Below are 16,752 nucleotides of genomic sequence, written 5' to 3' on the forward strand. Positions count from 1 at the left end.
CTCTTCCTTTATTGTTCTCTCTCTCTCTCTCATTGTTACTCTGATCTCTCCCTGTAATGTTCTCTCTCTCTCTCATGGTTACTCTGATCTCTCCCTGTATTGTTCTCACTCAGCTTGTTACTCTGGTCTCTCTCTCTATTGTTCTCTCTCTCATTGTTACTCTGATCTCTCCCTGTATTGATCTCTCAATCTTTCATTGTTACTCTGATCTCACCCTTTATTATTCTCTCTCTCCCTCATTGTTACTCTGATCTCGCCCTGTATTGTTCTCTCGCTCTCTCTCCTTGTTACTCTGATCTCTCCCTGTATTTTTTTCTCCCTCTCTCATTGTTACTCTGATCTCTCCCTGTATTGTTCTCTCTCTCTCTCATTGTTACTCTGATCTCTCCCTGTATTGTTCTCTCTCCCCTTGTTACTCTGATCTCTCCCTGTATTGTTCTCTCTCTCTCTCATTGTTACTCTGAACTCTGCCTGTATTATTCTCTCTCTCTCATTGTTACTCTGATCTCTCCCTGTATTGTTCTCTCTCTCTCTCTCATTGTTACTCTGATCTCTCCCTGTATTATTCTCTCTCTCTCATTGTTACTCTGATCTCTCCCTGTATTGTTCTCTCTCTCTCTCATTATTACTCTGATCTCTCCCTGTATTATTCTCTCCCTCTCATTGTTACTCTGATCTCTCCCTGTATTGTTCTCTCACTCTCGCTCATTGTTACTCTGATCTCTCCCTTTATTGTTCTCTCTCTCTCTCTCATTGTTACTCTGATCTCTCCCTGTGATGTTCTCTCTCTCTCTCATGGTTACTCTGATCTCTCCCTGTATTGTTCTCACTCAGCTTGTTACTCTGGTCTCTCTCTCTATTGTTCTCTCTCTCATTGTTACTCTGGTCTCTCCCCGTATTGATCTCTCAATCTTTCATTGTTACTCTGATCTCACCCTTTATTATTCTCTCTCTCTCTCATTGTTACTCTGATCTCTCCCTGTATTATTCTCTCTCTCTCATTGTTACTCTGATCTCTCCCTGTATTGTTCTCTCTCCCTCTCTCATTGTTACTCTGGTCTCTCCCCGTATTGATCTCTCAATCTTTCATTGTTACTCTGATCTCACCCTTTATTATTCTCTCTCTCTCTCATTGTTACTCTGATCTCTCCCTGTATTATTCTCTCCCTCTCATTGTTACTCTGATCTCACCCTGTATTGTTCTCTCACTCGCGCTCATTGTTACTCTGATCTCTCCCTGTATTATTCTCTCTCTCTCTTTGTTACTCTGATCTCTCCCTGTATTGTTCTCTCACTTTCGCTCATTGTTACTCTGATCTCTTCCTTTATTGTTCTCTCTCTCTCTCTCATTGTTACTCTGATCTCTCCCTGTAATGTTCTCTCTCTCTCTCATGGTTACTCTGATCTCTCCCTGTATTGTTCTCACTCAGCTTGTTACTCTGGTCTCTCTCTCTATTGTTCTCTCTCTCATTGTTACTCTGATCTCTCCCTGTATTGATCTCTCAATCTTTCATTGTTACTCTGATCTCACCCTTTATTATTCTCTCTCTCCCTCATTGTTACTCTGATCTCGCCCTGTATTGTTCTCTCGCTCTCTCTCCTTGTTACTCTGATCTCTCCCTGTATTTTTTTCTCCCTCTCTCATTGTTACTCTGATCTCTCCCTGTATTGTTCTCTCTCTCTCTCATTGTTACTCTGATCTCTCCCTGTATTGTTCTCTCTCTCATTGTTACTCTGATCTCTCCCTGTATTGTTCTCTCTCTCTCTCTCTCTCTTCCGCTCTCTCTCATTCTATACTCTGATCTCTCATTGTATTGTTCTCTCTCTCTCTCTCTCTCACTGTTTCTGTGTGATCTCTTCCTGCTGTTTGTGACGTGCCCTGACGCGAGAAGGGGGCAGTCAGTCAGTGAGTCTCTGTCTGTTCTGAGTGTCTCTCGGTGTCAGTCTGGACGTCCTCCTGACTTTAACGATGTGTGCAAATCGACATTTCCCTCTCTTCCTTTCGAGGAGGGAGCGAGGAGCTCCCCGAGCGTGACGAAGGGAAAGGGGACAGTGAAACAAAAAGCAACAGCTCACTCTTGTTTTTTTTAAATGCCATGCTCTTGGATTAGCACTGCGATGGCGGAGAGAGCGGGGCAGCTGCAAGCCCTAGGAACAGCGGCAGGAGGTGGTTCAGGAGCCGGACCAGCACAGCACTCACCCTGGTTACAGAGCACCCGAGCCCGGGGCACTTGCTAAACCTTCTCCACCCCCTCAGGAAAGGGGTTTGGGGGGGCGAGGGGGGGGGGGGAGAGGGGAGGGAGGGGACTGAATCGGCTGGGGGTGACTCCGTGTCTCTTTGTTGGGATCTTTCTATTCATCACACACACGCATACACACAAGAGTTCTGAGCTCTTTCACCAACGTCTACCAGCCATGGGCAGCTATTGAGAGACTTCGCCGGGTATTTATTCCGTGGAGAAAGGGGATTTAAGAGAGAGAGAGAAAACTGGGACCATTTTGGGAAGAAAGGGAGCCAGACGTGGAAAGTGGATCAGAAGTTTGCTGGAGGAGGTTCCGGGACCGTCTCCAAAAGACCATTGCAAACCGTTCCTTGACCTCCAAGTCTCCCCCATGGGGGCGAAGCAGAGTAGCCCGGCGACGAACGGTCGCACCCGGGCTTACTCGGGCTCGGATTTGCCCTCCAACACGGCCAGCAGTAACGGGAGCAACCGGTCGGCCGCCGGTTCGAGCGGCTCGGGGCACGGCTCGGGGGCCGGAGCCGGGGTGGCCACAACGCTGGCCAGCAGCCGCTACCACTACGGCCCCTCGCCGCCCGCTGGCCCCAGGTCGATGGCAGCCAGCAGCCGGAACCAGTCGCTCACGATCCCCAACAGCGGAGGCACGTACAGCTCGCAGGAGGAGTCGGAGGGCAGCACCCCGGAGGAGAGCACGGGGGAGCGGCCAGGAGGCCACGGAGCCCCCCGGTTACTCATCGGATCCCTCCCCGCTCACCTGTCGCCTCACTTGTTCGGAGGTAAGACACCCTGGGCTGTTGGCATCAAAGGAGGCGACAGGCTGGTTACCTGTAGGAAGGGGCGAGGGGCAGGGAGCAAACCTGGGTCACCTAGAGAGGTAGAGGGAGCGAGGAGGAGCAAGGGATTGGAGCCGGTCGGTGAGTCTCAAACTAGAAGGCTCCGAGTCCTAAAGCTTGGATGCGATCCCGAGTTCCCATTAATAAAGCGCCCTGAAACAGCTCGGGTCAATTTCACCCACATGTCATTCACACGCGGGCCCCATTCACCTGGTCAAATCTACCAGCGAACGCGGTCTCCACAACCAACGTTACATTAATACCTTCTCTCTCTCTCTCGCTCTCTCTCCCTGTTTTGTTTTTTAAATGCAGCATCTGTCTGAGCGACAGAGAAGTTCCACAGATTAGCGAGAACCCCCCCTCCAAACACACACATTTCAGCACTGCTACATGCACAGTGCATGTCCGATGTTTTAAGCCTGAGCCATCCCTCTCTGATTCTATGTACTGGGGTAGAGCGGTCCTTGACATTAGTGGGATCTGTATTTTCTTTTTGCTCTCGTTCATTTGAGAATGGCACCCAGCCCCCAAGCACAGTGTTCCACAGACACTTTATCATTCCCATCGATTTCAAGGGCAGGGAAACATCATCCACAGAGTGAGCCCCATTACAAATGTGTTCTTTTTATTCTGTAGCACGTCCTGTTTATTTGCATCCATGTTTTCAAAACATGTCTTTGTCCCGCTTTGGTTGACTGTGAACAGGTTACAGAGGGAGACTTCTCTTTGTGTTTTCGGGAACAGAAAGCAACAAATGGGGACGTTCACTGCCTGCACCCGTACACATCGCTGGTTACTCTGTACACTGTGTCTGGCCGAGTATTGGGCCGCGTTTAGATTACAAAGCAACTCCACAGGCTTGGTGTTCCATATTTGTGTAATAACTTCGCCCAAACCTAGTTTAGTGAAATAAAAACAGAAAATGCTGTTTAGTGAACTCGCAATATAAACGGTGTGATTGTTCAGTTTGACATTATGAAGAACTGCACCCAGACAACCCCTCCTGAAATGTGTTTAGGGCGCTCTGATATATCTTAGTGACACATCTTCAGCTCTGCTGCCCCATAACTTGTTTCTATCTGCCCCTGTTACTCAGAGTGGTGTTGTATAATCAGTGAATTTCTTGTTGCTATAATCTATCCCTTGTGGGAATAAACATACTGCAGAATATTCTCTGGAAGGGTTGCCTGTTTTGAGAATTGACTCACTTTGAACAGCTGCCATGGGTGAAAACGAGTGTTTGTTCTAATGAAGTCACCTTGTTGGCTCACTGCCTTCTGACTAACATTTACCTTCAGGGGTGTGTAATTGTCCTTTACTGAGGGTAAGATTCCCCCATTTTAAGGTATTTTCTCCTTTCCCCTGGGTCATTAGGCCATTCCCAGCGAGAGTTCAACAGGGTAGCATGCCCAGCCCAGAGTGGAGGATGGTAACATGCCCAGCCCAGAGTGCAGGAGTGTAGCATGCTCAGCCCAGAGTGCAGGATAGTAACATGCCCAGCCCAGAGTGCAGGAGTGTAGCATGCTCAGCCCAGAGTGCAGGATGGTAGCATGCCCAGCCCAGAGTGGAGGATGGTAACATGCCCAGCCCAGAGTGCAGGATGGTAACATGCCCAGCCCAGAGTGCAGGAGTGTAGCATGCTCAGCCCAGAGTGCAGGATGGTAACATGCCCAGCCCAGAGTGCAGGAGTGTAGCATGCTCAGCCCAGAGTGCAGGATGGTAACATGCCCAGCCCAGAGTGCAGGAGTGTAGCATGCTCAGCCCAGAGTGCAGGATGGTAACATGCCCAGCCCAGAGTGCAGGATGGTAACATGCCCAGCCCAGAGTACAGGAGGGTAACGTGCCCAGGTAACTTGCTTCCAGGCTCTTGCCTGTGTGGATTTGAGAAACTGGCTACTGGGAGCTGTGATTCTACATCTAATTGTTATGATGCTTTCTGTGGGGAATTGCATGACCTCCGATCAACACCCCACAGTAGCGTCTCCGAGATCAATTAAAAAGCAGTTTAGACTATTCCAGGCACCACTGTCTCCTTAGGAGGTTGTAGTTCTTGAATGAGTTCTGCTTGTTACATAGCCTTCCATTGTAGTGTCTAAAGTATTTTTGTACTTATTACCTCACCATGTGATATAGTCAGTGGTTCGGATGAGTTAATTGTTTACACATCCACACGACTTTATTTTTTTAATATGCAGATAATTTATAATTGGGTAAGTAGGGTGAACGAGAAATAATACTTTAAGCCCTGCTTAAACACATGTTACTGACACTATATCAATTCTGTGATTGTCTGCAACAAAATATTTTTTTCTTTGTGTTTCCCTCTGAATTCCCATTGTTCTCTTTCCTGACATTGAGATGCTCACCCGCTGTAGCCAGGAAGGTGGATGGGCAACTAGTGGCCAGGCTACTGTTACAATACCCTTCTGCCATGTGTTCGGAGGTGGGTGAGGGATGGTGGGCTGGACTGTCTCTCCTGCCAGGCTTTCCTCCCTCCCTCCCTCTCTGCAGGGAGGTGTCTGGTCTCCACTCAGCTCTCTTCCCCCTGTGGTGGGTGGTTGTGTTGAGCAGTCCAACACTGAGGGGGTTAAAATTGCGCCAAGCCACACTGTGCTGCCACACGCTGCTCTAACACACTATGCCAGCGTACACCAAGCATGCAATTCTCTTCACACCCTTTATTATGCTATATGTGTGTGACTTGTAATTTTGATGCTTAAATAATATAATTTTCTTCCAGTTATTAAATTGACACCTCTAAGTACGGTAGTGTAGTGGTTATGTTACTGAACTAGTAATCTAGAGGCCTGGACTCATAATCCAGACGAGTGTGAGTTCAAATCTCACCATGGCAGTTTGAATATTTGACTTCAGTTTAAAAACAAATGTGTAAATAAAAAGCGGATATTAGAAAAAAGTGATATGAAGCTGTTGGTTTGTTGTAAAAACTCAACTGGCTCACTAATGCCCTTTAGGGAAGAAAACCTGTTACCCTTATCCGGTCTGACCAACATGTGATTCCAGCCACACCAATGTGGTTGAATCTGAACTGCCCTCTGAAGTGGCCTAGCAAACCACTCATTTTGGCAACAAGGGACGGGTAATAAATACTGACTTTGCCAGCGACACCCACATCTCGGGATGAATTTTTTACAAAGTCAATTCGGAATTCCATGTTCGATAAAAAAGGAAGTGTTTAGCTTTTTATTTTGCCACATGGTGAAAATTGATGTAAGGACATCTGGCTGGTCATTACCTTGCAGGCTCGATGTATTTGCTTGGATTTTAATATACACTGCTGCAGCTGTTTGTCCATTCTCCCATCTATTCATAATTTATTTGCAAAGATAATTTTTACACATTTCACATCTTTGTTTTGCTAAAGTGTTGCCTGCTGGAAAGGTAGGAATGGATTTATTCAGCTATTACATGCCCAGCTGTCCTCCCCTGAGAGAGGCTATCAGTACAATCCAATACTTCAACCTGTTCAGCTCCTCTCTGCAGAGGTTAGAGAGGAATTATGAACACATTAGTATCTTAGTTTGACTGAGTTTGAGCATCAAACTATTTTAGGCTCTGGTGTAAGGGCAGGGGAATTCCACCACTCTGTTCTAAACTAAGTGGACCTGTTTGATGAGGAAGTTATAGCTCTACAAATGATAAGAGAAACTAGTTTAAAAAAAAAGTCTGTGCTTAAAAGGGGCAAAGTCTTCATAAAGAGAGTCTTTTGCAAAGCCTTTCTGTTTGGAAAAACGGTAAAGTTCTTTCCATCATATCATTTACAAGCATGCAATGATGTGCTTTGGTCTGCTTTATTTCCGTTGCATCACAGATTCTTTAAACTAACAAAAATAAACTTTGTCGAACACTTTTCGTGAAGGTATATTTTAACAAAGTGCAAAATGATTGTCAGTCTCTCTTATCAGCGTTACTGTAACAGATAAATCTTTTCAGAAGTCCAAAGATAATGTGATAGTAAAACGCAATGCTACGTAGTGTCTGCAGTTTTTTAAACCTCCCTGTCCAAAACCAGTATTTTTCGTGATGATTAGAAGCCCAAGTTCCCGGTACAATATGCTTGAGTTGATGATACAAAAAGCTGTTGCTTATTTTTTTTAAACTCTCTAACAGCTACAATATAATTGTCATACCCAATAAGAGGATTCTGATTTGAGTCAGCTGACTTTTATATTTTGTCTGTGCATTACAATGTTTCAGATAATTTTCAGATTTTAACTACTTTGTGACATGAGACTGTCTATTAATATATGGTGACGAATTCTCATGTACAAGAAACTATTGTGGCTCTGTACATATTCTGTAATAGTTGTTTGACAGCTGTTGAAAATGATAAGAAGCAACCCCTTGTGCACTAACACATGCCCTGCGGCAATTGTATATGGGGTCAGTCACGAGTTGTTGCCAGCTTTCAGTTGGCTTGTCAGCTGGGAAACACTGAATGGAGGCTGGGAACTTCCAAAGGGTTTCCTAGCGGCTTGTTTTTATTCAGTATTCATTCTTGGGATGTGGGCATCGCTAGCAAGGCTGGCACTCATTGCCCATCCCTCGGGAAAGGGGTGGTGGTTCATAAGCATCATTGACAGCGGCATGGTTGTAGAGCAGTGAGTGCTTGCAAGGGAACAGAAAGGGAAAATATTGAGACTATGATAGAGCGGCAATAACAGAGACCTGGGAGGATTGGGAACTTAATATTCCTTGCTACAAAGTATTCAGGAAAGATAGGGAAGGAAAAATAGGAGGGGAGAGGTGGCAGCATTAATCAAAGAAACTATTATAGCACTGGCGAGGAATAATGTAGTTGATGTATTTGGTTAGAATTAAGGAACAATAGAGGAGCGACAGTATTGTGGTACTAGGTGTGTACTATAGGCCACCAAATAGTGGGAAGGAGATAGAGGAGCAAAATGCAGGCAAATTACAGAAAGACGCAAGAGCTACAGAGTAGTGATAATGGGGGACTTCAATTATCCTAATGTAGACTGGGTTAGTAAAAGTGTAAAGGGCAAAGAGGGGGAGGAATTTCTGAAATGTGTACAAGAGATCTTGATCAGTGTGTTTGCAGCTGAATGCAGAAGGAAGCAGTGCTGGATCTAGTCCTGGGGAATGAAGTGGGGCAAGTGGAGCATGTTTCATTGGGAGTATGGAGTCCAATACTTCCTGTTCAGGTCAAGTGCTCCAAAATAATTTTATCATCTAAACAATTAGACTGACTACCACTAATTCTGCAACACATTGATCATTTATTTGTTATGATCAATTTTGTTTTACTCTCCTGAAGAAGTGAATGTTGACAGACTGTGCAAACACAGTGTCAGCACTGCTGTGCTCAGTTCTGGCCTCCTGTTATGTCCAGATGCATTTACTTCCAACTGGGGTCAATTTCATTGTGATCAGGGACGGGGGCCCTGATTAATTTGTCCCCTTACTCCCTTCCCCTTCCCCAAACCCGTTAGCTGTAGAGCACCTATCATTGCCCCACCTGCGATCAAGCAACTCAGCATGGGTCATTGGAAGGTAGAAACTGGAGCAGGCCATTCAGCCCCTTGAACTGGTCCCGCTCTTCAATTAGATCATGGGTAATCTGTATCTTAACTCCATTTACCCGCCTTGGTTCCATATCCCTTAATACCCTTGCCTAACAAAAATCTATCAATCACAGTTTTGAAATTTTCAGCTGACCCAGTCTCAACAGCTTTTTGGGGGAGAGATTTCCATATTTCCGCTGCCCTTTGTTATGAAGAAGTGCTTTCTGACATCATCCCTGAACTAATTTTAAGGTTCTGCCCCCTTGTTCTGGACTCCCCCCACCAGAGGAGATAGTTTCTCCCCATCTGCCCTATCAAATCCTTTAATCATCTTAAACACCCCAATTAGATCACCTCTTAATCTTCTATACTCAAAGGAATACAAGCCTAGTCTATGCAACTTGCCCTCATAGTTTAACCCCTTTAGCCGGGTATCGTTCTGGTGAATCTGCGCTGCACCCCCTCCAAGGCCTATATATCCTGCCTGAGCTACGGTGCCCAGAACTGAATGCAGTTCTCGATGGGCCGAATGGCCTCCTTCTGTGCTGTACTATTCTATGATTCTATCGGGTCCAACCAGAGCTTTATAGCAAGGATTTTAATCAAGACAATTAAATGGCAAAACTTTTTCTAACCAATTGGTTCATGCCCCAATGAAAGTGGGAGATATTTAAATTTGAAGGCACTGTATTTTTACTGTGCACTAGTGCGCTGAGCAGACAGCTCCGGCAAGGAAATAAACTGCACGGGATTAATGTCCAGCTCTGCGAACAATATGGGCGTGTTGTGCTATGTCGTTGGACTTATTTGAAGCGACTGTCTTTGAGAGTAACTTGCTTCGCGATACTGAATGACTCGGTGAGCTGCAGCGAGACTGATTACACTGCAGACAAGAGACCAAGCGCCTGCCTCCTTGCAGCAGTGAAAACATGCTGGGAGACGTGTTCCCTTCACGTTTTCTGTCGTGACTTGTCTTGGGGTTGCTGCCTTGGTCGTTTTTGCGCATGTCTGATTCGATGTCCTTCATGAGCTTCAGCTTGCCTGGGAGCAGTTCGTTGGCAGGTGTTTTGCATGTTCCTGTGTTTGATGCACTCTTTTGTTCTCTGGGCATGTAGCACAAAGCGTTTTTAAAAACCTTGTATGGCTGTGTGCTGCGTGTTTAGTATACTTAATGCATCTTGTCAGCTGTCCCAGACACTATTAATCTATAGTATAGTAGAGTAATAACCCTATGTAAAACATATTAATTAAAATTTTAAATGCGTCTCCCTATAAAAGTGCATCAATACTGTCTACTTTAATATATCAAATTTCAAAAGCTATTAGAATTGCTTCAAAATTTGTATTTTTAATAAAGATATTTATCTTGTTATGGATGGTAAGATTATATAACAAATGATAGGTGTAAGATTAATGGCTGGGCAATAGTGAGTCGACAATTGGGCTGAAAGTATGTTATTTTTTCCAAGGCCTCTTTAACCTTGTTCAAGTCCGGATTAAGGCCAGAAAGAAACTGTCAACTTCACAAATGTAGCTCAAGAGGTTGAATTGATAGCAAAAAAAAGAATATCCTGGATTGTTGGCTGTGTCCTCATACATTTTTCTCATTTTAAGTTCTGTCCCTCCAGTTTTCTACCCCCTCCCGAAAACATTGACTTATGATGCAGGTCCTCACTGTTTCAAATTTCGGGTCTGCACTAGGTATTCTCACCAATTCAACATCAGTGATTTCTTCTTTAAGCGGATCGCATGTCCCTTATGATCAGGAGTTTCCCCTTAACTGGCCAATACTCTAACATGTCCTACGGTGGGTAACAATTCACCCCCTTGTGTGTACTGGATACTGTAAACCTGCATGTGCCTTTCTCCTACCTTCCAGAATACAGACTGATAAGCATGTGAGACAAGGCCAATGAAGCTGGCTTATTTTATGTGTAATATATGAACATAGAGAATACCTTCTTCAGCAAAATTCAATTTAATCTCTCTTGCTCCTCGTAACATCGAAAACAATAAATTGCGCAAACTTGCTTCCTGGCAGCAAATTTAGGAAGGGAGATCGCTGTCTTTGTGACTATTTCCCTGCCAAGTCTTTGCAGACTGACCTCGTTTCTGCTGAACGGGAAGGCAAAAATATGACCTCTGATCCTCCACAGGTCTCTGTGTTGGGGGATTGCCAAGTTAAGCTGACAATCAAACCTGCTACCAACTTCCAAATGTGAGTCTGCAGGCAACTAACCCCTGCTGTGTGAATGGCCCTAGAATGTATTAAGGAACCTCACTGTCTCAACTCACATAGTATATAGGGAACACCTAACTATTGGGTTAAATACGTTTTCCCAGATAGCTTGTGTGTAGTGTGCATTTAGCCTCGCATTTACTGAATTGAACTTGATAGCAAATTAATATAAATTATCCAAAATCCTGCTGGGCCAAAAATCACATTCTCCATGTGTGAGCTGCTAATGAGTGTTCGGTTATTCAACTCTGGGGTCATCACAACGAAGTCCAATTCTATCTTCAAGTGATGTCCACATGTGTGCGCAGGTAACAGGAATTGTTCACTGGTGATCAGGAGTGGGAACCCTGCTGATTTTTCCTTCCTAGTCAGGGTGGGTGTTGTGGTGTGGAGGCAATTGTAGCACTCCCAACTATCACCTCAACCGTCACCCCAACCGAGATCAGCTAATTGTATCCGCAGTGTTCCTTGTCTGCATGGTCCCCAGTGGACTGAATTTTACACCTTGAGCCATCATTTTTGTTAAGCTTTATTTATACAATATATATTTTTTGGTTCACTTCGGAAACATTCTCGAAAATGCAAAAATCGAAAAACGCAACAGCCACCTGAATACTAACCATTCAGCATACATCAGAAAACACTGACATTGGCGAGATGTAAGTTACCAGCCTTCCTAGATTCCTGAAGGTTACAGAAAAGTTGCCAGTGAGTCTGAGAATCTCTCTCCACCCCTCAAACTATAGCCAGTAGAGTATTCTGTTTCCCTCAGCCTTTGACCTTAGACAAAATAGTATTGTATTATAAGCTGACTCTAATTCTAAACTGATCAGTTTTTAGAGCAAGGCGTCAGACTTGGATCATTGGGTAGCGCTCTCACCTCTGAGTCAGAAGGTTGTGGGTTCAAGTCCCACTCCAGAGATTTTAGCACATAATCTCACTGACACTCCAGTGCAGTACTGAGGGAGTTCTGCACTGTTGGAGGTGCCACCCTTCAGGTGGACGTAAAACATCCTGTGGTACTATTCGAAGTAGAGCCGGAGAATTCTCCCGATGTCCTGGTCAATATTTATCCCTCAACCAACATCACTAAAACAGATTATCTGGTCATTAATCTCATTGCAGTGTGTGAGACCACGCTGTGTGCAAATTGGTTGCCGTATTTCCTACATTATAGTGACATTTTAAAATTTGTTTATGGGATCAGGGTGTCGCTGGAAAGGCCAGCATTCATTGCCCATCCTTAATTGCCCTTGAGAAGGTGGTGGTGAGCCGCCTTCTTGAACCGCTGCTGTTTGTGTGGTAAAGGTACTCCCACAGTGCTGTTAGGGAGGGAGTTCCAGGATTTTGACCCAGCGACGATGAAGGATCGGCGATAAGGATGGTGCGTGACTTGGAGGGGAACTTGGAGGTGGTGGTATTCCTATGCGCCTGCTGTCCTTGTCCTTCTAGGTGGAAGAGGTCATGGGTTTGGGAGGTGCTGCCAAAGAAGCCTTGGCGAGTTGCTGCAGTGCGTCTTGTAGACGGTACACACTGCAGCCACGGCACGCCGGTGGTGGAGGGAGTGAATGTTTAAGGTGGTGGATGGGGTGCCAATCAAGTGGGCTGCTTTGTTCTGGATGGTGTCGAGCTTCTTGAGTGTTGTTGGAGCTGCGCTCATCCAGGCAAGTGGACCCAGTTTGTCATGTTTTAATGAGGTCAGAATTCTTTCATAGAATGGTGTATTTTTCTGAATCGGTTATATGGCTTATTCCTTCACACCCTCTACACCAATAAAATACTTCATTGGCTGTAAAGTGCTTTGGGATGTCCTAAGGTCATGAAAGGTGCAATATAAATTCAAGTTCATGGGGTTGGCGCCACCTGTTACTGCCATATTCGGGGGGGTGGGGGGAATGGCGGCTGCCGCAGTACTGCCTGTGGCCAGTGGGTCATGTGGCGGCCGCCATTTTTGGCAGGTTGGCAGTGCTGCCCTTGCCTGCGCTCGCCGAAATTATTGTAATGAGTCGGTGTGCAATGCTGAGTTGATGCTCGCTCATCCATTTTGGATTTTGCCACTCCTGTTGCCGCCCTCTCTAAAGCACGCCAGTGCAGGCGGCCGCTAACAGCATTTCAGCAGCGTTAACAGCCATGAGGAGCCTGGCAGATTGTACACGAGGATGGAGGCTTAGAAGCAGGAAAACAGCTCAGATGCATGCTGGAACTTCAAATGCCTCCTTTGCCAAGGTTCTTCTTTAATATTTTCATTTTTTGCCCATCATGGCGGGGGGGGGGGGGGGTTGTATTTTCTGGTGGCTTTCCGGGAGGCCTACAGTGTTAATGGGTCAGTAAATCGATGGGTGTAACCTTGTGGAACAAGCTTTTAGCTCAGAACTGAACACCTGTACAAACTTCAAATCCCTGTCAGTGAGATTATGTGCTAAAATCTCTGGAGCGGGACTTGAACCCACAACCTCCTGACTCAGAGGTGAGAGCGCTACCCACTGATCCAAGTCTGACGCCTTGCTCTGAAAACTGATCAGTTTAGAATTACAGTCAGTTTACAATATATTACTAATTTGTCTAAGGTCAAAGGCTGAGGGAAACAGAATACTCTACTGGCTACAGTTTGAAAATAACAAATTCCTAAAAAGCATCAGATTGGCTCAAACTTCATTGCAACTTTGAAAACCATCTCGGATAAGATCTCTTTTATCTTTATGATAGCGTCACCAGAGCGTCAACCCTAGCAAATCGGGACTCAATTGATTAAGATTTTATGGAATTATAATTAATTTATTAAAAATTCCATAACTAATTATTTATCAAATAATTATATTGTGTCAAGTATGCAAGACCCACTAAAAGCTGGCATGATTACTACACATTTAAACACTTTCAAGAGTGACCATTGGGGAAAGATTAGTGTTACAGAGAACACAGATGCATTCATTTCATTAACTATTAAAAAATCAACAAATATCGGGTGGCAGGTAATATTTTTTGTAGCAAGTACGACAACTATTCCGTACATGGCCTACAGGTTCACTCCTTTCTCCCCTGTTCCCCTTCACTGCAAGCGGGAGACAGATGCGACCTTCAGCCTCCTGCTGAGCTTAGTGCTCGAAAGAGCGCGTGACACCACAAAATCAACCCTACACTGATGTTAATTATAATAAGAATAAGAATAATTCAACTTTATTGTCATTGTACAATGCACAAGTACATGAACAACGAAATGTGATCTTGCAAGCTCCCATGAGTCCAGTACAAATAACATTTAACATTAAACGTAAATAGCACCGTCCTGGGAGAAGCAAAGCCGCTGCGTCTGTGCGCGCCGCCATTCCATTTCCACCATTCCTCCTGTCCGACAATCTTCAGCCCAACGCCCGGGCCTGCTCACCAGCCGCCCCTCCCGGGGCTCCTTCCGTGACCTTCTCACCAACCGCCCCTCCTCGGGGCTCCTTCCGGGACCTTCTGCACCTGGTCTTCCACTAGAGGACTGGAGGGCTGTAAATGTTACAGCCCTGTTCAAAAAAGGGGAGAGGGATAAACCTGGCAACTACAGGCCAATCAGCCTAATGTCATTGGTAGGGAAACTTTTAGACAATAAACCAAGACAAAATTAATTGTCACTTGGAAAAATATGGGTTAATAAATCACAGCCAGCTTGGATTTGTTAAAGGCAAATCATGTTTGACTAACTTGATTGAGTTCTTTGATGAAGTAATGGAAAGGGTTGATAAAGGTAGTGCTGTTGATGTTGTTTTGATAAAGTACCACATAATAGACTTATTAGCAAAATTGAAGCCCATGGGGATCAAAGGGGCAGTGGCAGTGTGGATCCAAAATTGGCTAAAGGACAGAAAGCAGAGAGTAGTGGTGAACGATTGTTTTTCAGACTGGAGGGAAGTATACAGTGGTGTCCCCCAGGGGTCCATATTGGAGATGACATGAAACTCAGAAAAGGAGATGGATAGTAACAGACTTCAGGAGGACATATTCAGACCGATGAAATGGGCAGACACATGGCAGATGAAATTTAACGCAGTTAAGTATGAATTGATGCATTTTGGTAGGAAGAATGAGAGACAAAATGAACTAAATGGTACAATTTTAAAGTGGGTGCAGGAACAGAGAGACCTGGGGGTGTATGTACACAAATCTTTGAAGGTGGCAGGACAAGTTGAGAAGGCTGTTAAAAAGCATATGGGATCCTTGGCTTGAGAAATTGAGGCATAGAGTACAAAAGCAAGGAAGTTATGCTAAACTTTATAAATCACTGGTTAGGCCCCAGCTGGAGTATTCTGTCGAATTCTGGGCACCACGCTTTAGAGAGGGTGCAAAGTTAATTTACTAGAATGGTACCAGGGATGTGGGGACTTCAGTTACTTGGAGAGTCTAAAGAAGCTGGGGTTGTTCTCCTTAGAGTAGAGAAGGTTAAGAGAAGATTTAATAGAGGTGTTGAAAATCATTAAGGGTTTTGATAGAGTAAATAAGGAGAGGGGTCGTTAACCAGAGGACACAGATTTAAGGTAATTGGCAAAAGAACCAGAGGCGAGATGAGGAGAATTTTTTTACGCCGTAAATTATGATCTGGAATGCACTGCCTGAAAGGGTGGTGGAAACAGATTCAATAATAACTTTCAAAAGGAAATTGGATAAATACTTGAAGGGGAAAAATGTGCAGGGCTCTGGGGAAAGGGCAGGGGAGTGGGACTAATTGGATCACTCTTTCAAAGAGCTGGCACAGGCATGATGGGCCGAACGGCCTCCGTCTGTGCTGTATCATTCGATGATTCTATGAATTGCATGGATGTGCGTTTGTTTAAAACACACAGAGCAGTGCAAACCAAATTTAGGCAAATACTTTCTGCAGTATTATTTATTGAGCCATAGATTTGTGCCATTGTAAGAAGGGTCAATTCGGCAGCTGAATAAACAGGATCTTTATGGGCAGCATAGGAGAGGCTGCAACTGCAAGTTACTGCTGAACAATGGCCGCCGCTTTTCCAACATTACAATAATGACTACATTTCAAAAGTACGTCACTGGTTGTAAAACACTTTGGGACGTCCTGAGGTTGTGAAATATATGCTGTATAAATGCAAGTTTGTTCATTCTTCTTTCTTTACCTCTGTACTTTGACACTGAGGTCTGCTTCCTTCGAATCGAAATCGGCTCGCAACAAAATTCCTTTCTGACCTCTGAACCGCTGACTGCATCCCGCAACATGCACAGATCATGCGACCCTTTCAAGTTGACTTTGAATTTGCTGTCACTAATGCTCTAATTTCAAGAGTGGTTATCGTTTCAGCAACATCTTGATGGAAATTTCACAAGAAAAACAGAATAAGATCCACTCCTTAAAATCTGCTTTCTGTTCCAGTGCACATTTCTGTGTGAATAATGTAAAAGCTAAAAAATACTAACTGTCACAATCCTCTGCATGTCTGGTTTGAAACGTATGTGGGAAGTAAAAGTCATCTTAGACAAGTAGAAATCAAATGACCTCTACGTAGAAACTATTTTAAGCCAAGCTAGCACCTGACTGGATGTTGTGCTTGTGATGGGATGACCTCTATCTCAGTCATTGTAACCAGTTCTATATACCGACGATAGATTTTCTTCTCCATTTCCGTGATTTCTCCCCTCTAATTACTGACTCGAGTTGTTCCCTAGCCACCGATTCCACTCCACTCCCCTCCCTGACCATTGTCTCAGGCTGAACCAGACTCGGCGTCCAATTTGACCCTGAGCTGCACTTCAGACCCCATAGCCTCTCCATCACCAAGACCACCTACTACCACCTCTGTAATATCGCTTGTCTCCTGTCTCAACTCCTCTGTTGCTGAAACTCCCATCCATGCTCCTGTTACCTCCGGACTCGATTATTCCAAAGCTCTCCTGGC

At 44.8% G+C, this 16,752-nt stretch overlaps 1 protein-coding gene across 2 annotated transcripts in view; it reads left to right on the plus strand.

The window, feature by feature from the left end:
* Positions 1-1,887: 1,887 nt before the first annotated feature.
* The window catches only part of LOC147117777 (E3 ubiquitin-protein ligase znrf2-like), a 234,525-nt gene continuing 219,660 nt past the window's right edge, over positions 1,888-16,752 (plus strand). The window contains exon 1 of one of the 2 annotated variants that reach the window (XM_085989042.1): positions 1,888-3,016. In XM_085989042.1, the coding sequence (XP_085845168.1) occupies positions 2,614-3,016 (403 nt within the window). In that variant the 5' untranslated portion in view covers positions 1,888-2,613. The remainder of the gene's footprint in view (positions 3,017-16,752) is intronic. The other variant, XM_085989041.1, reaches the window with a different exon arrangement.

Source organism: Somniosus microcephalus, chromosome 5 (genome assembly GCF_052327205.1).
Source record: "Somniosus microcephalus isolate GS21.2 chromosome 5, FLI_Smic_1.0, whole genome shotgun sequence".
NCBI classification, from domain to species: domain Eukaryota; kingdom Metazoa; phylum Chordata; class Chondrichthyes; order Squaliformes; family Somniosidae; genus Somniosus; species Somniosus microcephalus.